Source organism: Chinchilla lanigera, unplaced genomic scaffold, assembly GCF_000276665.1.
Source record: "Chinchilla lanigera isolate Chin_1 unplaced genomic scaffold, ChiLan1.0 scaffold00022, whole genome shotgun sequence".
Taxonomy (NCBI): Eukaryota; Metazoa; Chordata; class Mammalia; order Rodentia; family Chinchillidae; genus Chinchilla; species Chinchilla lanigera.
In genome coordinates this window covers 14,381,752-14,404,427 of record NW_004955423.1, presented here as the reverse complement: position 1 = coordinate 14,404,427, position 22,676 = coordinate 14,381,752, and the positions used below count along the sequence as shown (strand labels likewise).

Here is a 22,676-nt window from a genome sequence, read left to right as displayed (position 1 = left end):
GATAAAACACAGCTCCATGTATGCTGTATTTGAAAGATGTGATTGAAATTGCATTAAAAATTTATTATAGTAAATGATACATTGCCATTAATTTCCCTCAAAAGTTGGCCCCTCTTTCTGAATATACCACATGATTCTTGGTACTCTCTGGAAGTGATTTTCTGTGAATGTTTTCCTGACATCTGATCAAAACTATAGTGCATGCTCCTGCTGAGTACCATCCATAGGAAGGCAGGCTCATAAAAATATTACCAAGGGTCCTCATCCACTTTATTCACTGGATCTTGTAAACATGGGACTTCTGGCTCTCCGCAAAGTCAAAAATGACTGTGAAGGTTGAACACTCTGAATCAGTTCAGAACACTGAGGGAGCCACAACAGTGCAACTAGACACTCACGAAAGAGAACTCCCAGAACTGCTTCAGAAGTGGTAAGAACAATGGGATAAGTGTGTTTGAAACAAAGCAGATTGTTTCAAAGGGGATAAATGTTGGCCATATGTCTTTTACTGCAGTAAATTTTTTAAAAATTGAAACAATATGCTTTAAATCATACCTCATAAAGACTGGTTCACTGAAAGGAGAGACAAGTATGAGGCAGGTGTTATGAATAATACATAAACTAAAGTTTTGTAATTGAAGAAAAACTGTCAAAATGAAATATTCATTTCTCTAAGTGCCAATGATTTAATACTTCCTAAAGTATATATGAAAAAGGAATTTGATACATAAGATGGAGAAAGAGCAAATAATTGTATAAATTCTCTAAGCAGAGGCATAGGATGCCTCAAAAATTGAAGATTATCACAAGGACAGTGCTAACATCATAAATGAATGTGGCTTTGATGTACTGCTTCTTAATTCATGGACCGGTTCAAAACAGGAACAAGCCAATTAAAATTCAGTCCTATATAATTGATCAAAATAAAGTAGGAAAACCATATTATGGAGCAAATCAATAAAAAGTCTGTGATGCTCTGACCATGTATGCACATTTTCATGTGGTTATAATGGATAATCTTCATTAATGCAAAATTCTTGGGATATGATTAAATCTAAGGTGATCCCGTTGTAATTTTATAATAAAAAATTCAACTAAGGCTAAGTGCTTCACTCACAGAAGCTTAAATTCCATACAAAATGTCCTAATAAATTCAGTATAGGTAAGGAACAGTAAAAATGAGGCACCATCCAGAACTATAGTGCTTTATAGACTGGACCCAAGGTATTCTGCAGTGTCCAAGAACACAAACAAGAACAACAACTAGTCATTGATCGGTTTCTTTATTCACTATTGAAAAACAGACAGACTCCTTGAAACTTACTTCACTAAAATGTACTGATGTAAAATAAAATGAAATCACTAGGATAACATGAAAAAAACAGTTATATTTTATGGATAGAAATTTTTTATAAGGCCTTTCAAAGAAAATGACAATGGGTTTATAATTCTCAATATTGAAAGAACCCAGTTTTCCTCTTGAACATATACCAATTGATCAGGCAACCCCATATGTCAAGCTTAACTCAAAGGTTATTTTGATGCCTAGCAATAGGTGCTATTCTTAAAATGGAGAAAGTTGGCTATGGATTCTGTTCCAGCTGAGAGAAACTGCCCATTCCACTTACAGGCCTTGGAGATTAACATTTGTTCGTCAAAGTTCTTTTGGTGTTGCAAGGCAAGGCGAATTTCCGTTGTTGCGTTTTGTTCCAATGGTCAGGCACATGGTAATTATAACATTACATGGATCACAGGCCTTCTGCTCCTGAACTGGGTGTGCACGTTACTCAGAGGTTCTACACTTGTTTACATACAACTGTGCATAAACCTCCCCAACAGGGAAGCAAATACAAACATCATGGTTTTAGAGGCTTCCCTTTGCTTTTAATTGTTCAAGTGACTCATATAACATTTCTCTCATTGATCATACTCTAAATCTTTATTGAACTTTGAAACATAGGAGGGAAATACCTTTTAAGACAGGAAACAATCAGAAAATATGGACAAAGGTTTTATTTATGTTTCAAGCTTTGCTGATGTATAACTCCTGCCTAGTAAGATTGGCATGATGTTGTGCAATGTCATGGGTGGGGCGGAGAGGGGGGGAACGAGCAGATGAAAGCATCTCTTGCCTTCCTCATGCCAACTCCAGTGATCAGAGATTCAAGGAAGAGAGGACTGCAGTGAGCTGCATTACTGTAGCCAGGACAGTTGTAAGTGAGGGAAAAGAGTTTAAGTTTAATTAAATGGGACTGAGATGCTTCTGCAGCAATGCACCAATCCTGGTTACCAGCTATGGATTCCATTTCCGTATCAATGGCATTAAAATGTGAAAAATCACAAGCAAGGCATGCAGTAAGGGTCAGAAAATACATTGACTATTGACCTGACTAACCTTTGAGATAAAGCAGAAAAGAAACTAGAGAGAGGTTTGGGCAAAGATAAAGGAAAAGCTAACAATGGGCATTATATACAGAACAATTGTACTGAACTGATATGCTCAGAATATGTTGACTAATGTAGTCCTGGTGCCCTCGACTGATGTGCAAATAAATTTGATATTTGTTGCTTTCCTACTTTATGTACTGATTATCTTTGTAGTTCAGGAAATCCAGGCATGGGAGACTTTAGCGTTGATATTATGTAGTTTTTAAGAATTGTTTGCAATATTATTTTATCAGCATATTGTGTTGATACCTCCAGTATAAAAGAAGAAAAACAGAAAGAGAATGAATAACAGCAAGGTTTTAGGCTGTATCAGAGTAGGCTGACTTTCATAGTGTGATAGCTCCATTTTAATACAAAGGGCCATTTGGTTATTTGAATGCAAAATTTTCTAGACTTTCCTTCAACATATAAATGGAACTTTTTCCTTTGACCTCTTTTGTCTCCTTAAAGTAGCACTAAAAATATCACTTTTCAGCCAGTTTTGCTATTTATTCATCTCTATATTTGCCTTCTTGTCTTTTCTTCAGTGACTGATTAGGCTTAAATGGCCTTCATATTTATAATTAAAATAGTTTCAAAAATATCTGTGAGCCATTACAACCTGTTTAGAGCAGGCAGTTTGGAATTTTTCCATATATGGGGTGAGACATTGCAAATTTCAAGCACTAGTCCAGCTATCATAGATGAGGACAGCAGAAAAGTAGTATCAACGTTCACTGCCAAGATTTGTTTCCAAGCACGGGATCATATTTGCACTGAGAATGAAGCCTCAGCTTATGGGGACAAGCCACAATGAGGGTTAGAGTGCCCAACCTGCACAGCCTTTGGAAAATAATGTTCCATCCTTTCACCTAGACTTCTCCATTTCCGGAACTGCCAGGACAAGGGAACACCGTCATCACTGAGACTGGTGCCTGTGTTTATACTTTGTGTGACACTGAATTCTTGCCTGAGTAAAAGTTCACTCTTGATTTGTGGACTTCGTCATGCATGTTCCACTCTGCTTTCCCTGCTCTTATTGTCAATTCTCTTGGCTTCCAGGAGTGGATGAAACACTTGAACCTCATCTATATACTTGTTGGAGAAACCCAGCGCATAAATTAACACGTGCAAACATTTTTAACATCCCTGAACGTACCACTCTGGAAATTATTGTAATCATTTGTTTTGATGAAGTTCTGTGGGGGTGCAGCAGAACTAAAAGTATTTGTTTTACCTCAACTTCATTATCTGCAGAGTTTGAGTTCTGGTTTTACCACTCAGCCCCGGTGCTCTGGGAAGCTCAATTAAACTTTCCCAGTCCTGTTTCCTTCACATGCAAAGAGCTTCAGTTCATAGATGAACAAAAGCTACAACCCAGTATTAATATTTATAGATAAAGACAGGACTGTCTTTTTTATTTCAAAAGTTTGATATAAAAATCAAAGATATACTGGGTAGAATTGGCAAAAAGGATAATCCATTGTACAAATACAGAGTACTACTGATTTTGTAGGCTAGGGCAAACAGCCTTTGGTGGATGTATCATTGCCCATACATCTTTATTCTAAACAGCTTGGTCATATTCCAAACATGCATGATTTACCCTATAATTGGCTACTTCATTCCTGGCAACGGATTTTTTTTTTTCCCTCAACAGAATAAAGTCCATACCCTTGACATCCCTTACATAATATGTCCTGGGATGTAAATCCTACATTAAATACTTGAAGTCCCTTAAAAAAATACCACCTATTTTCAACTTGTAGGTCTTGGTTACTGCTGACACCCTTCCCCTTCTTTCCCTTTCTTTGTTGTCTTGTAACTCTTCATAAATACGTTGATTCTTCAGCTCTCAGTTTACCTGTTACTTCCACTTGGAAGACTTTGTAGCTGATTGTGTACCTAACAGGCACCTCTGCAGATATGTTTTGTAGGATCACATCATAGTCATTAAGACAGTTGTGTACCTTTCCTCCTACTCACAAGAAGTCAAAGTCAGTATCTTATTTATGAATTCAATCACAGGCACAGAAGAATCTATTCAGCCAAAGCTGTGCCACCAAATATAACAATTAAGAAGAAAGGCTGTAGGATCGGATAGCCTTCGGTAAAGCACTGACTCTACTTGTGCTCTTCACTTAATTTTTCTAGGACTATTTTCTCACAGATGAAATTGGAATAACAACAGGTAAAGCGTGGTGCCAATTAAAACCTTGGATAACATGAACAGCATTTCCTAGCTATTTTAATGACAACAGTGGTGATAATGATGAAGTTGATCATTAAGAAATTGTTCCTAAACAAAGTAATTAAATAAAATAAATTCACTATAATTAATATTTATTTCTATGCAATCATATAATACAAGTTCTACAAGACTTGCTTAAAACCAGTTCTTGTACTACGTTTACTGAGACTGGTATTAGCATAATGCTTAGTTATCATTTAGAAAAACAAGTTTTATAAAGGTCATGATGGTGATGACCTTAAAAAGAAAGCCTTTCTTTCTAAAGAAGTAGTCATCCTACACAGTTAAGCCTCTGTCAGGACATTTCTTCTAACTACATGTAATGAGTATATTCATTTTAGAAAAAGATAAAAAAGTGAGAAATACCTTTAAAGATGAAAAAGCAAACAAGTCTTTAAACCAAAAATATAACCTATTCAGCAATTAAGAGCCCAATGGTATAAGTTGAACATCTACTGAAATGTGTCAAAACTCAAAACTTGTCAGTGAGTTAATAAGTGGCAGACAATATTGAAATCACTGTTCAATTTTAAGAAGGCATTACAAACTTCAGAAGATAAACACTATAACAAGTACATGTATAATTTCTTTACATAAAAAAGGGATTTAAGTTTATCAAAGAAAAATAACTTTTTAAAAGCAAATTGTGTTCTGAGTTAGAAGAAATTGCTAGTCAAGAGGTCTTGATGAATTGTATTTTTTCCAATGGAAAATATTTTCTGTACTATAGCTAGGTACTGACTTGGGCACTGGGGGGAAAACAACTGCTTTGGATAATGGGGTATGTTTTTAAAAGAAATCTATAAAAACATGATTATAAACCACTTGGCTAGTGCAGATCTAAATTATTAAAATATATAGATGTTAATGATGGTGATCACCACAGTTGAAAAGTATCTAAATGAAATAGCGCAATGCTGTTTATAAAGTACTGCAGCCCAATTTGTCATGATTAGTGGGAAAGCACACTGATATATTTGGTGTGATATTTTGAAGATCACTCAGCTATCAACTTGCCCTAATGCCATTCAATTAAACACACAATAAAAATCTATGATTATTTATGGAAAGAATTTTATAGTGCTGTGGAATAGTATATTACAAATTCTGGCTGTATGTTAAACCAGAAATGCCTGATCTAATGTACCATTAAGTGAACTGTAGCTTTGCTATAATTTTTTAAAGTATTAAACTAATTATGATGAGGTTTGTCATTACTATACACTGTATATTTAATCCTTTTAAGAGCCTATCAAACTGAATCACAAGACACAAGCTGTTTATGCAATAAGCAACCACACGCAATATTAACAATTAACAATATCCTGGTTTAATTAGAGAATGTCCTTGTTATATTAAATACACTTAAGAGTAAAATATCACATAGGTCTAATCTGAACTGGCCATTTAATTATATATTCAAACTAATTTATATGACTTGGAATGTTGTTTTTGTCCATTCTGTCTCTCATGCAGAGCATACTGTACTACTGACCTATTAAAACTAGCTTCTCTATTGGGACCGCAGGGTCTGATTTCATGGTGGAGTCCTGGGTTCCATCCTCAGCACAGAAAAGCAATAAAATAAATACAAGTTATACTGAAAATGAAGGGTAAAATAAAGATTGAGTGAGCCTTGAGGGGAGAGGAGGGGAAGTGGTGCTGGTAGAAATCACAGATGAGAAACCACTTAACACTAATTATCGGAGAGGATTGAGGTCATCAAGTGGATGGGTGAAGCAAGACCCCAGGAGAACCCTTTCTAGCACTCTCTGGGCTGTATCCAGGAGTTTTATGTGTAGAATCTACTTCAGAAATGAAATGCCTTTAGCACCATAGACTAGATGGGACTTCATGAACCTTCTTCTGCTCATGTGTTTTCAAAGATATGGACTGTGCCTTTTGCCCCTGGGTTTTTCAGCCTAAATTCCAGGAAAACCTTTAATCCATAGCAAAAACAATATAGACATAGAATCATGACAATGATAAAGCATAGGTTTTTGAGCCAGAAATTTCAAACTACTGCTTAGTCAGCTAAGCCCTTTCCCCCAGGAGCATGAAATCTAACAATGTATGATAAAACAAGATAATTTCTGGAGGAAAGACAGGCAGTAACAGCAGAATTTAATGCTACTATATGATACAGTCCGAAAGAGGTCATAAAGATTATTTACCTTCACAGATTGTGACGCCATTTCCCGAAAATCCCGTGTTGCAGAAGCAGGCTTCAGCGCCATTGTGTATTTCACATTTTGCGTTTGGGAGGCAACGGGTCTTAGTGCAACTTTGAGGGTGGGAGCAACTCAACAAAGTGGAAAAACCCACTAAATAAAATAGAGAAATACATCTTTTTTTAGAAAAAAAGAGAAAGAAAACCACTCCCCACCTTGTTGAGTTAGAGTACAGTAAATACAAATTTTCCTCTTTCTTTCCATTGTGATAAATAGATAACAACAATAGCATTTAGCTAAATAACAGCACAAAAACAACTAAGCAAAAACATAAAGGCTTCTTTTTTCCCATTTGATCTTTAGCAAGTAAATCTCAAGAAAACTAAAATATAATGAGCAACACGGTTTTATAATAGAAACTTTTCCATCAGTGACCCAATATCACCCTCCAGCCTGAGATGAGAGACTTTGAAAGGTAACTGCGTGTTTGTTAAGTTATTTCCCTCTTCTGAGGGCAAATTTTTGCAGGAAGCAAGGCAAACTGGGTATTTGGGTTTTTTCAAATTCACATCTGTGTTATTTAAAGATATGTTAACATCTGAGAGGACCGGTGCAATAATTTTACCCCCTCTATTGTATGGATTGCCAATTCTGCCTTTTCACAATAAAATTCTGTTTACATTTTTTACATTAAATAAAATTCAGGTAAAATTGAACACACGATTCAAAGATTGTTCTTCCAGAAATGGAACATCACTTAAACACAACTAACGAAAACGAAACAAAACACACAACAAGACTTTCAGAGTTATTGAAAGTAAAGTTGGAAATGATATTTGGTGGACTGTAAGGAAAAGATAAGAAAAAGCAAAGGATGTTCCTGTTTTTATTGTTCCAGGTCTTCCCAAAAGCGGGCTTGGGGACGAACAGCTATGAATCACAAAGTCATTGTTCTGAAAACAGTCATCGGAGATAAATTGTCCTTATCTGTACCCAGAGATTTCTAAACATCCAATTCTAAGTCCCAGCCCCACATCGGAGAGTTTATAGCGTCTAGAACAGAATTAATTCGCCTTCAGAGATATGATTTATTATCTTTCAGCACTGCATCATCATAAAGGTAATTTAAATGAACCCAAAGTCTGGGCAGGCAGGCAATCCCCTTAAAAGGTCAGGAAGCCTTCCACAAGTGTTAATGGCTTGGATTTCCCAGGTTTCTTGGGGCGGGGGGAAGATCAGAAGAAAGGTCACAGTCAAGACTTTGAGGTCTTGGGGGACTTCGCCAGGAGGAATCCAAAGGTAACAGCCCCTGGGCCCTGAATATCAAACTCGAGAGGTTGAAAGGCCAAGGGGACAAACATCCTGCGAAGCGCAGCGTCAGCTCTCCAGGGAACTTCTCCAGACACGCGGGCCACGTGAGCTGCGCGGTGCACCCCGCGCCCCGCGCCCGCCCTGCGCCCGAGGGCGCCGCACTCACCGAGCAGCGGCAGGAGTCTCATCGGAGGCGGCGGTGGCAGCGGCGGCGAGCGGCGGCGAGCGGAGGACCGGGATGCGGGGCGGGCAGCACCGGCCAGGCCCGCGTGTCCCATGACGCGCCGGCTTCCTCCGGACACTTTCCGGCCGTGTGTGTGTGTGTGTGTGTGTGTGTGTGTGTGTGTGTGTGTGTGTGTTGCCCTGATCCTGCTGGCCACGTCCGGCCTCTAACCCCTTTGCCCCAGGCCACCTGCGGTCCCTATCCTGCCTTGGGGGTTACCCACTTCAAACAGAACCGCTGACTCCCTGGGCCTCATTTTGGGGGTGCTACTCTTAGAGCCTGTGCTCACTAGCCAAAGATCTCCAAAGCCCCAGGGACACTGCTGGGAAAACCACCCAACTACACAAAACCGCCCAAGTACGTTTTTGGGGACCTCCCTGAGATCTAAAGTTCAGTACACACCCTTTTTTCCATTCATTAATTAATTTCCTGTGGAAACAATGGGCCAAGGAATCAAGAGATCTGGCCCTGTCAAAAGGGACTCTCCCAATACTTAGTACTCACCTGACCTAAAGGTTTGGGTGGAGGTTAAAACAATCCAGTGAAAAAACAAAACAGAACAAAACAAAAAAACACAAAACTCAAAAACCAAGTGTCAATAATCAAACAGATCAGGAATTATAATAAGTTGTTTTTCATGTTCAAACTAATTTTCAAGTAAAATCTACCTGTATCTCCTCTGCACCCCACCCCCAACAATTTTTGTACCAGGAAAGGTTTTTCGTGTTAATGTCTGAGTTGATATAGAAACAGCTTAGGGATGGTTCAGGTTAGGGCATAGAAACAATTTTAGCTAAAAAAACTAAAAACAACTGGCAGATAAAGTAATTTGTAAGTGACAGCAGATCAGTGGTTGCCTGAGATTGGGACAGGTCTGTATGGACTGCAGAAGTTTGGGGGTCATTGCACTGTTCTGTAGTTTTGTTGGGGTGGTGGTGACATGACTGCATAGATTTGACAAAAAGCATCAAGTCCTGTACTTACAATTGGTGCACTGTATTGTACAAGAAATCGTACATAGTTTAAGTAGAGTCCATTTAAAGAAAGGGGATGACTATTGCTCATTAATGGGAGCTGTTTTACCCTGAAACAGTTGGGCATGCTTTCATCACGTCCCATGGTTTACTTTAATAAATGTCGACTTTAATTTAATAGATCTACACTGTGTAGAGAGCAGCACCCTTATGGAGATGATCCACTGTAGCTCCTAAAAAGTCGTGGCCCATGGAACCTGTGAAATGTTAGGGGAACAACCAAATCTGTTCATAGTGACATCACAGCAAAGACGCATTGCTTGTAAGGCATGTTTCCCTGACTCTGCATAGCATTTCCTAGAGCCTTTCTGGTGTAAGCTGAGTAAAATTTTCCTGAGGGTGACACCACAATATACGAGGTAAACAAGGAACAGAGGTGTTATGTGACTTTGCCAGAGTCACACAGCCTAGTCTAAGTAACTGGCTTTCCTTCAAACCCTGCCTATTTTGCTCTGCACCCAGACTACCAGTTACCCTACTATGTTCTTTCTAGACTGGCATTGCCCCCAGGAGGTTGTTGTGAAAACGGAGAAGCCATCAGATAATGAGTGCTCCTCTGGGAGTTGAAAGAGTCATTTGAATGCTCTAAATGCCACCTTCTCCCCCAAAAGGTCTTTGATTGTCTTTTTTCTTTTAAAGACTTTTTCTTTTCCTTTTCAATGCAGACAGGGAGCAGTTCAGTGGGAAGCCTCTGGTAGAGGTCCACATGCTGGGTTTTAGGGCGACAGCAAAGGTGAGGAAGCAAGAAAAGCCTCTGAACAATCCAGGACACTGCAGTAGATGGCTACAGGAGAGTAGGAGCTTCGAGGCTGGGCCGATAGACACAGATTCCGGAAGGGACTAAGGGTGCAGGGATGTCTGGTTTGCTTGGTAAGGGTGGTGGCTATGCCTGAGACATAAGTGGAGGCCTTCCAGGGGTGGGAGTGAAAAAAGGTTGGAATTATTCACAAAAATAGGCAAGTCAGGAAAAGGACAAGCTTTGAAAGGGTAAAAGAAACGAACCCACTTGAGGAAAACAAACTTGGAAGTGCTGCAAAGATCTTACTGTGCTTTTGTGAAGCTTATTTTTTTAGTCACAGGAGTTTAGTTTCAGTGAACTGCACACACATAGAAGCTGAGGCAGAAGGCTTCCATGTAGAACTACACTATTTTCTGAGACAGTATAAACTGAAGCACAGTACTTATTTAAAAAAGCATTACATTAGTCTGTGATGATTTACTTCATATAACCACTGGACATGCTTAATATTTATTTTTATCCTCACATCACAGAGGACAACCAGATCATTTAAAATGTTATTCTTCCCTATACAATGGTGAAAAATTAGGAAAAGAGAATTATAATTTGAATTTATAATAAAAATATTCTCCAATCTTTCCTTTTGCCTGTGTGTTCTTATGAAAAAGTAAAAGCTTATTCATACTTTTCATCTAAAATGATAATCTACAGGTAGACACAAAGTGTTTAATGATGGTTCTAGTTTTAAGGTTGTTCATTGTCAAGTCAGACCATTAAAAATTTATTGCTTGAAGGAATCTGTATTTCCTAAAGGGATAGGTATAAGACAATCACTGTATAACCCCAGGTCCATTACCTTTACATTACTTGAAAAGAAACATTAAGAATTTTCAATCAAAAATTAAACGTCAGTGAGAGAAAAGCATATTTGAAAGAGATGTTCTCAAAGGAATATTGAACTATAAGTCTACACTTTTATAAAAAATGTCCCTTGGCAACCACTGACGCATGTTTAACTTTTAAAGATACAAGCCTTACTTAGAGCTAGAGTTTTAGCCTCAGTATAACACATGGAAGTTACATCACTTTAAACTGTCTACCCAATTTTGGCTTTAATGGCATACGCCAATGTATTGCAGTATTCGAAGTTGCAGTGTGAGATCTTATCGAGTCTATGCTTAGCTCTACTTTAGATGTGGTTTTTTTCAGGTATGTTTATAATTGCCAAATTAACAGGATTTCCTTGAAAAGTTCTTGGGCAGGTTGGATCTTGCTTTGAAAAGCATTTACTGTGAAGGCCTGGGGGTAGCTACAGCTTTTATCTTGAGTGAGTTCTTTAACTAGTTGGGACTCAGTTGACCTTAATACATGAAAGTAACAGTGCCCCCCATCACAGTGCTTCCCATGCAAGATATGATCTTGTAGCACATTGTGTATATAACGCTACAATGCGTAATATGCTCAGCACTATTGGACAACTGTGCTTTTAACATTCAACACATGTAAGTATATGCAGTCAGTGCACTGTTGAGAGAGAGGCCTTCTCCTGAGATGTATTTACTGTGCCTCCAGACACCCTCACTAGAAGCACAAGCCTGTTTCTGAATTTTCTTCCAGCAACCTTTGTCACAGTGCGTAATTCTCACTTAAGTGTTACTAATGTGATTGGGTTACAAACATTTGTCCAGCTCTGTGATTAAACCTCTAAATATTAGTCACCACACACGTTTGTCTTTTCTCCTTATTGAAATTTTGTCACCCACTTGTTAATTTAGATAATTCTTCAAGATTTCACATTATCACTGCTTCTACAGCAGCCCTAAATGGATTGCTGTATATGTTGCAGTTTTCCAACACGGCTCAGTTTTCATTGAAACAAACATTAACAGTGTACACTTGGCCAAAGTGCAGTAGAAAAGTAGAAGGAAAACTGAATTATATATAAGGTAGGGAAGAATAATTTGACCACTACACAAAGCTGACATTTGAAAAAGATTTAACAAAGCCTTAGAACAACACTCCCAGCATAAGAGAACTCTCAGCAATGCATGAAGCCTGAGGTGTCATAAAAAGGACCTGTTTGGTCTCTTAGAAAATGAGGGACATGGACATAGCATTATTTCTTCCTCTGCACACTGATATAAGTATGGATTTTAAAGGGAACTTATTTACTCACTTGAATGAAGGAATAAGTGATATAGTAAAGTCTTCTTTTTGGAAACTAGCTAGAAATTTCTTGCTTCAGACTTCTTTTAGGTTTCCAAATGCATGTTGTCCAATGGGATGGAGCCAAAGCTCATCTTTTACATTTAACTTAAAGAAAGAGCCAGCAAAATTTAGGCATTTATACAGTTATTTACAATTCCCAAACTGGGGAGAAATAAAGTGCTACGTTCTCTCGAGTGTTAAGTTTACGGCTTAACCAATCAGTAAGGAGAAAGAGTAATATAATGCTCTGGAAATGTGTGTCTCTATAGTCTGTAGAAAGTCTATTTAGTGCCTGTCCACACTTTTTATCAAAAATAAATTCTACTTAAATAACTTTTAACATTTTGTTCTCTAATTATGAAAGTAAGTAAATATTTCAAAGATTATTTTTAAAATTGGCTGTCAAACCTGGAACATTTTACTTTTTAAGTAGGAACTTTGTATGAGTAGGAATATTTGACTTGCTTTTCTTCTGCTAAGGTTTGCAGTGGAGGGGAATGCAAAAAGCATCTGATGCTTTTCAATACAGCATGGAAGGGAGGAGACCCAAGTTCCTTCCCAGGCTTGCTGTTCAATTGTTTTGTGACCTTCAGAAAAATCACCGAGTCTTTGCATGATTCTGGTTAACATTTGCAAATATCTCTGTTTTGTATTGTTTCTTTGCCCCTAAGATTCTGTTCATAAAGATTTATAAACTAACATCCATACACTTAGGAATAGACTTTATTTTTTGGAACCAGGCATTGATTTACAAAGAGAGAGAGAGACAGAGAGACAGAGAGAGAGAGACAGAGAGGGAGAGACAGAGAGAGACAGAGAGAGAAAGGGCATTCTGTGCTAATTGTTTGCCTTTTAGCTGAATTCCAAAGTATCCATTAATCTATTTTCTTTGGTTTGGATCTTTTCCATGTTGTACAAGTATTAAGCCAGCATCTTATACTCCTAGATGGTGATGTTAAATCACCATCTATTTAATATGTTATGCATTTTAGTCATGCTTTCAATATGTTGTATCTCTGATGTTATTCATAGTTGTTTTGCATTGACTTGTCAAAAGTAATACCTTCAGAGGTTATAGAATCCATCTGAATGTGTAAGCAGTGTAAATTATTTCTTTAGATCTGTTCTGCATTGTATTTACATTATTTTTCTGTTATCTTTGTGTTCTTTAATTACTAGCTCATTATATCTTCCAAAAATTGCTTATATCTTTAGGAGAGTTTAATATTACAACTATGTACTAAGTTTGTTACTGACATGAGTTTTAAAGATAAAGGTCTCTATTTACATTTCTAGGGAACTTCATTATTAATATCCTATGACTTTAGGGGCTGGGGATTTAGCTCAGCTGTAAAAGCGCCTGCCTGGCAAGCACAAGGTCGTGAGTTCGGTTCCCGGTACTGGAAAAAAAAACCAAAAAAAAAAAAAAAAAAACCCCACAATATCCTATGACTTTGAGAATTGTCTTTTACTTTGTCACAATTTTCAATCTTAAATAAGTTATAAATCTTTTTGTAATCTGTTATATTGATAGCCTTCTTTGAGGAGACACATTTCAAAAATAGCTATTTGGAAGGCAAAATAAAATGCACTCACTAATACTCATTTGTAATTTTTTAAAAGTTTTTTGCAAAACAAGGTTTAGACCTGAGTTTTCTCCATATTTAAATCAGTGACAATAAATATATATATGTAATACTATCCCCAACCAATGCCAAATGTAACTTTGTCTAAAATGTATTGATTAGAAAAACATTACTGATACATAACTTATAAATTAACATTTCTTAAACAAGGAACTATTATCTGGAATTAATTTCAATAATTTTACTTATTTATGTATTACAATGATTCATAAACTAGTTTTATTAACTTCTCTCCCAAATTTCATAATTTTTATTTTTCTAAATATTATTGATACTAGTAATCTTTATTCTAGCTATTTATTCCAGTAATGTAGTACACAGTACAAAGTCAGTTTTAAAACCATCAGTGAAAATATCTTTGTCACATTTGTGAACATATTCATTCATATTGAATCATATAGAATATATTGATTCATATGAAATAGGGTTATGGAAATCTAGAATGTAGTTCAGATTTGGTATGTTTCCAAAAATATTTGTAGCATGGATGAATGTCTATAGAGGAAAAAAAATATTTAAAGTAACACCTTTTGAAACTAAATCTTATATGTGAAATGTAAACACACAATTCTTTGAAGTATAAATACAGTAAAAATATTACAGATGAAAGCACATTATTTTTGTAGTGAAATGTAATCACTGAGACCAGAAGCATGAAGTGTTTTCTCATAAATAGATATCCAGATATTTACAAATAAAGCTCTTAGTGAAAATACATTTGTTTAAAATGGAAATATTTCTAAACTGCAGTTATAGTTAGCTATGAAATTGTTTAGCTATAAAAGATCAAAGTTGCAGTTGAATTATTATCAACATAATTGACTCTTAACCCTGAGCTTGAGATTCTGGTTTTCACTAATTAAATTAGAAGATAAAAATAAGATTCCATTATAAGAAGTTAATATTTTCCTTAATCTATCAGTTCTTTAAAATTGAGCTATGTATTAAGCACCTTAAGTAATATTAATTTGATTCATATTAAATAAAATATTACCATATCTATTAAAAGTACCAATGTCTTTTACTATTAGCCAGATTTTTATTATTGTTCTTCATTATGTTTTGAATATTTCCAGTCTTCTATCATTACCAATATATCTTCTAAATATATTCCTCACCACTCCCATATTTTGTGGCATAAAAGTGGTTTACTTATTCTTGAAAGGAAGCACATTTGAAAACTTTAGAATAATGCATATCACTAAAATTGTGAGTCTTTCATTGACTATCTTCCTTTCTTTAGAAAGCTGAAATTAATTTTATGCATTGCTTTCACTTTCAGGGCTGAGACTGATAAGGTTGATGTGTACAATATTTAAGTGATGTATCTTGTTTACACTTTTCTGAGGGCCATTACCATAGCATTTCAGAGGAAGCATATGATTATGGTCTTAGAGGTTGTCCTGTAAATATACTAATTTTGTTCCATTTCCCTACTGTCCTTGTCAGTGGAATGGCTAAATCTCAGATCTTTCTGTGTTTGCATTTTTGTTTTCTGAAGGGCTTATATGGCTGTCAACAGTATGGATTAATTTTGTAAGTCTGTCATCATAAAGTGATCCTACCTAACAAACAGATACGGTTGAATTTAAGGTTTTCCCCATAGTCTCATGGTGTAACAGTCTTGTTGAGAATAATAATGTCAAAAATAAATCTATTCTTATCAGACTCTTTAAATTATAACTTTATGGTTTGTGGCAAGTGCTGTGTAGCCTCTGAAATCTATGTAAAGGAGAAATAACTTGTCTGGATGCAATTCTGAATGCATGTTATTCAACTCTCAGTCTAATAGTTTATTATTAGAGTATCAAATCACTCTAGTATTGAATCATCTTCAAATATTTTTATTATCCAATGAAACAAGAATCTTCATAAGTATCTAATAATTAACTAGGATACTGGAAATAATAGAACATAAAATATTTTGAATTTCCCTACATTATCGCAAAAACTGAGTCCCAGTCCATATTTATAGTGTGATGATCACACTTCACTCATTTTATGTGCCCCAGACGGTATCCAACTTCTGCATCTTCTGAGGTCAAAACATTGTTTCATATCATGAGTCAGACAGTAAACACCAGTGTCCACCTGACCTTGCTGCCCTTCTATATACCTGCTCGCCAGCTCCAAAGGCCTAGTTGTCCCTCCCTAGTCCTCCTCGAAAAATTTATTTTACAGTTAAATTTACATTTACTTTAATTAATTACATTTATTTTACATTAATTTTACATTTATTTTACTTACATCTCCCAGTCGACCTTGCACTTGGGGTTGCTGAGACCAAGTTCTGCCCATTGAGGTATAAGTACAAGCTTTCAGTTTTACCTTTAGAGCCACCTTAAAAATCATTTTTTTTTCTTCCTGCTTCTTTTATTCTAGTGTGACACAGTGATAAAAATCAGAGCTCTAGCACTTACCTTGGACAAGAAGACGGAACCTGACCCTGGTGATGCTGCAGTAATGAACTAACATGCCTGGAAGACATCGAGCCCTATAGCTTCTCGATCTTCTTTAATGCAAAAAACAATCCTTTCTATCTTGTTGGGGCCATTGTATCTGCGGACTTAGAGACTCAGATAAGAGGAGAGGATGGTGATACAGCAGGACACAGGCATGGCGACCCAGCAATTTGCAAGGGTCCTCATTCACTGAGACGCCCATTACCTTGGAACTAACCCGAACCTTCACCTAATTTTTTCTTGGCTTTCTTGATAGTAGTTAACTATCAAGTACACAATAAAGAAAGTCAAATACTCAAGAGGGAAATCATAACATTGAGATAAGTCAGTTCTAAAGCCCGAACAGCAGTTTAGAAAATTAGATGCGTTATACATACATGCATATATATAGAAATGTACATGCATACAATACAAATAATTTTTGAAATTATAAGTTCTTTTCATACAAAAATACAATAAAAATATCTGGAATTTGAATATGTTATTCCACTTTTTCACTGAGTCTGATATTGCAATTAGAAAATGTAACTATTGTCTTAATATCTATTATGAGATAGAAGTTTAATGTTATATCACTCTATCCCAGTTCTTTAACATATTGAGTTTAAGAGAGATCCTTTAATTTGAGGATTAAGGAGATTATCCCAGTTTAAAATTTAAATGCTATAGGAGAATACCTCAGTGTGGCATGCTCAGTACAAGTGACTTAACTGCTCATGACTCTGGTCTCTGAGCGCTTGGCTTTGTCTATTAAAAATAATGACAAACCCTCAAGATTTTAAAGAAATCAGTAAAGATTTTGCTTAAAAGGTTACTGAAATGTTTTCAAAGAGTTGACATGGTGGCTTTTATGGATTATGAAGACAGTCATTAAAAAAGAAGATAGTATTTACTGGAGAAACACGAAGAAACACCCCAGTATGCTGTGTGTGATAATGGGAATCTTTATTAATTTATAATGATCACATAGTGTTTCTCAGACAGAATCCTGGATTTTGAGCGAAGCAAATGTAACTTATTGCTAGTCTTTGATAACTGCATTTGACATCATAAGTGAAATACTTAGAACTAATAAATTGCTATTAAACCTGCTGGTTCTGGTTTCCTCTCAAATGTAGTTATCAGATGGTGTTTGCCTACAAATATTGGTGGGTTTACTCCCAGGGGAAACAAGGACAGCAATTTGATCTCAACAAGTAGTCATGATCATTTTTATTAATCAAATACACTGTGTCATTTGCTATACACTAACCTTTATTTTGTATAGTAGTGATTTTTACATTTCATAGGATCTTCAAAAAGTCTTGAATTTGATAATATTCACTGAAAATAAACTTTAGGGTAAATATTAAGAAAAATTCAGAGGATGTTTCCAGGTCTAAACAAAATGTTTGGTATTATAAACCATAGGAGAATGGGGGTTATCTATGTCTTTTCACATTATGAAAACACATTGATTATGAGGGCTGCTCTTTGCTCTATGATTTGTGATTGTCCTTCATTTCCTTTTCCACATCCTCTTGGCTTTAGTTCCCTATTTTGACCTGCCTTAGTGCTATTACTTACGTGTAGCCTGGTTGGCCCACGTAGGCAAGAAATTCTTGGAGGGCCAAACCCTGATGTACCCACAAAGACACTTAATTTTTTAATTAGTTAATTAGTTTATTTATTTATCTTTTTGTTACAGGGTCTCACTATGCAGTTCAGGCTGGCCTTGAGCTCACTTTGTAACCCAGGCTGACCTCAAACACACAACGATCTTCCTGTCTCAGCCTCCCAAGTGCTGGGGCTACAGGCGTGCACCACCACACCCAGCAAGACACATAATTTTAAGTATTACCCTTGCTTATTCATTGCTGCAAAACTATATCAGGTACATTATTATAGCATCACTGCCTAAAAGTACCCCCTACTGCAAATTCTTTCACTTGCTAGTTTGTTAAACACACAAAAGCACACCAATTAAGAGAATAATTTCTCAATTTTTATGCACATCTTAAAAGAATTCTTAAGTTTTAACTCTGATGTTAGTTTTTTACATCTATGCTAAAAAGTAAAAACACTAAAATCTAGATTTGGACATATTTTATACATCAAAATTTTTACAGCCTCCCTATAGTATTCCAGAAAATAACTTTTAAAAACTCAACTGAAAAGAAATAGTTAAAAAAAAATTCTACAGCTAGTCAATGTTACATATTTATGTAAAGTCAATGTTAGCAACTCTAGGGTAAAATAAGAATATTTTTTCATTTGTTTTTCTTTTTTTTCTGTCTTTGCTAATTTCAAAATGCTAAATCAGTGTTCTTTTTTAAAAAAATAGTTTTGAACTGATAAAATAAAAATAAACAAATCTTAAACATGACAAATTTTAAATATATAATGAATTGGAGTAGAATTTAAATGTTTCCTGCCCTAATGTAAATGAACATAATGAAATATTTTCAGTGAACTAAACTAGTAAAAAATTTTTTACTATGAAGAACTTTAAATCCTTATGATATTTGATCTTTTAAAAAAATATATTATCTTAAATAAAGTATCACTATTGTCACTGTCAACTCAGGAGTTTATTTTTGTATAGATTGTTTCTTGGTCCCAAAGAAGATTTTTCTTATGTTAGGAGACAGGTGAAGAGAAAGATTGGAAAAATAACCAAATACTTTAAAACCTTCAAGCTGATAACCTTGAGGAAATCTTCAAAAATATGATTTTAGGTTTATTTTTCTGTTTCTGTAAGCTGCTTATAGATGGAGAGCTGTATATTTTGTTTTGGGTACAAAGGATATTTTCTTGATTTGTTTTTTATTTAATGTTTTGGTAAGTAGATAATGTTTTGCTGCAGACTTAACCTATATCAGTTTCAATACTTTTTTTTCCATTCTATTCACTTAGGATGTTTTGAAGTACAGTAAGAATTGTAGCCAAAAAAGAATATTTGCACTATAATAGTACATCTGCCTGTTTAGACTCACTGGTACAGATCTGGCTAGACTTATCAATTTGTAATTCATTTCTCCCTTCATATTAAGTGTAATGGAATGGATAATCTTTATCTGAATAAAGTCATGGCACAGATTTCAGATTTTAACATGCCAACATGAAGGTATAATGAGAACAAAAAGTACCAGGGTATGGGTTGTTAAAATAGCCCTCAATTAGCTGGGAATGGTAGAGCATATCTATACTTTTAACATTCCTGGAGGCTGAGGCAAGAGGATCACAAGTCTGAGCTGATTTGGACCATTTATGACTTAGCTAGACCCTGTCTGAAAAGAAGACTGGAACAAATGCTAGAGCTGTAGCTCACTGTAAAGGCCCTGAATTTAATCTTCAGTACTATAATGAATGCATGAATGAATAAGCAAAATATATTCATAAAACACTAGATACTGGAACTATGGAAAACAAATACTGCACACATTTTAAAAAGTGGTTCTTATAGACTTCTCATTGACATGAAAGATTACTCTTGCATAATTTTAACAATAGAGATACAAAAGTGATGTATAACTTATGAAATTCCATCTATCATGTATGTATGTATATATGTATGCATGTATGTATGTATGTATCTATCTACCTAATCATATCCATATGTGTATCAGGCACTTTAAAGTATTTGGTGGATGAGTTTATGAAAATTTTGTGGTAACTCCATGAAACTATGTATCACCATTTTAGAAATGAAGATCTGCACATGAAATCAATCACATACTCCATCTGTCAATGGATGGCTGGATAAAGAGATGTGGTATGTACATATATGATCTTGCCTCATGGGCTACGATACTGCTACTGGGCAAAGTGGTACATATATGATGGAATATTTATTGTTCAGTCATAAATTAGAAAGAAATTCTGCTATTTATAACAACGTGAATGAAACGGGAGAACGTTATACTGTGAAAAATAAAACAAACACAGAAGACAAATACTGCATAATCTCTTTTACAGGTGGAATCCAAAAAAGCCAAACTCATAGAAACAAAGAGCAAAATGGTGTGTGGCAAGATCAGAGTATTGGGAGCCTGTTGCTGAACGGTACAGCTTTCTTCTTGCAGGATGAGTGCATTTGCAAGACCTGTTTCAGAGCAGTTTAACTATAGTCAGTAATGGAATCCACTGCAGCTGGACATTCAGTTAAGACATGCTCTGTAGTAAGTAAGCACTTACAGATTTTTCCCTCACTGGTGACTAGCCATACAACAATATTTACATAGCTATTTACATTTTATAGGGTCGTGCAAGCATCCGGAGCTAATTTAGAGTAAAAGAGAGGATGTTCACAGATTATATACAAGTAACATGACATTTTCTATATGGGACTTGAACATCCTTGGATTTTGATATTTGAGGAGAGTTCTGAAACCACACCCCCCAAGGAATGGCAATGCTATATTGTAGGCTGGATGTTAGCTAAGATCTCACCACACACCCTAAAAATGTAACCATACTGCAGAGAGAGACCCTGTCTCAAAAGACAAAAAAATAGGGGCTGGGGATTTAGCTCAGTGGCACAGCACCGGCCTGGCAAGCACAAGGTCGTGAGTTTGATTCTCGGTACTGGAAAAAAAAAAAAAGAAAAAAAGAAAAGACAAAAAATAAAAGTAACCCTGTGAGGGGATTGATATTTTAATTAGTTTGATTTAATTAATCATTACACTATAAATACCCAAACATTGTGTTGTGTACCTTAAATTTATACAATTTTTGTTCTTCAGTTTTAACTGCATAAAACTGAACAACAACAGCAACAAAAACAAAAGAAACATAGATCTGAAGTTTAGCAAGAAAAAACGTGTCCAGTGCCATCTACTACCCAGGGACAGTGTTTAGATTCCATTTCAAAGCTTAGGACTTCATTGTCAAATAGCATTTCAGAATTGATCTGACTATCCCATAATAACAGATTTGTCTAGCATTGCAAATTCAATACGTGGATACATGCACACAAACCACACACAACTTTCATGTATAGGTATACAGTTTAGAGAGCACTATATCATACCTTACTCCTCCTTTTTATCTTGTACCCTAATACTTTGGTTTTGCATTTTTGTGAAGTACATCCACCTCTTCCTGTCAGAACAACAGGAAAACAATCTTCCTCTTTCTAGGAGTGGCTTTAGGAAGTGGTCAAATATTTTGGCCAATTGTTGTCATAAGAAAACATCTGAATATCAATTATGGAGAAATATCATGGTTTGCATTTTGCACAAAGTGATCTGGTGTTGTGATAAACTTTTTGATCAATTTATTTACTTATCCAGAGGTCTGTTTTCTAACATCTTAACAGACTCATTGTTATCACTGTTAGTGTTATTACAATAGTACTGTTCAAAATAAAGTATATTACAGGAAACATGTTAGTGTGTACAGGTGAGAAATGAATAGTTCTGGAGTTGCATTGTGAGGAAGACCCCGCCACCTATGCTCAAGTACTCCTGCTTCATGACCCCTTAGAACAGAATTATGGCAAGATTTTAAATCTCCAAAATCGAACCACTGTTACTTCATGGCTCTGAATACTTGCTGAACCCTGAGAGCGAGGAACTGTGCAAGGTAAGAGGGATGTCACAGTGAACGAGTCAGGAGGCTGGTGCAGCCTGTGTGTGCTGTTTATATTGTCGTGTTTAAGCTGTAACCTTAGCGCCTCAGCCTACTCACTAGGCTTTTCTGTTTAAATACCTAAGACATTTTGCAAACTAAAATTATCTGCTTCTGTTTCTCATTTCCCTGTTCAAGGGGAACAACAACAACAACAAAAAAAAAACCAACAAAAATTAAGACAGAAACAAACCAAAACAATGAAACACTCCCCCACCAAAATTCTGAAACTGAAATGCATCTTTTTCCACATTTAAGTTTAGAACAACTTCATCCCGTCACTCGGGACACAGTCATTTGAATCACCCTTGTGTTCTGTCTCTCCTGTCCAGTCTAACCTATCAACAAATTCCCAGGGTGATGTCTTCATGATCTGTTCAGAACCCTTTCCTTTCACTGGGAATGTCAGCTTGGCCCTTGTTCTAGCCACCAGTAGCAATATCCTGAGTTTTTCCCTTGATCTCTTAGATGGATTTTTCACTCCTCCTTTCTGCTGTAGTATGTGCTTAGCTCAGCAGTCACAGTGATCCTTTTAAAACACGAGTCGTGTGACACTCCTCCACTCAAAGCCATATAACAGCTGTGTGTCCTGAG

At 36.0% G+C, this 22,676-nt stretch overlaps 1 protein-coding gene across 1 annotated transcript in view; it reads right to left on the bottom strand.

Annotated features, from left to right (window-relative positions):
• The window catches only part of Adgrl4 (adhesion G protein-coupled receptor L4), a 92,092-nt gene extending 83,376 nt beyond the window's left edge, over positions 1-8,716 (bottom strand). The window contains exons 1-2 of the mRNA XM_005385180.2: positions 8,327-8,716; positions 6,853-7,002 (exon numbers count right to left, since the gene is read on the bottom strand). Coding sequence (XP_005385237.1) covers positions 6,853-7,002; positions 8,327-8,438 — 262 coding nt within the window. The 5' untranslated portion in view covers positions 8,439-8,716. The remainder of the gene's footprint in view (positions 1-6,852; positions 7,003-8,326) is intronic.
• Positions 8,717-22,676: the final 13,960 nt, after the last annotated feature.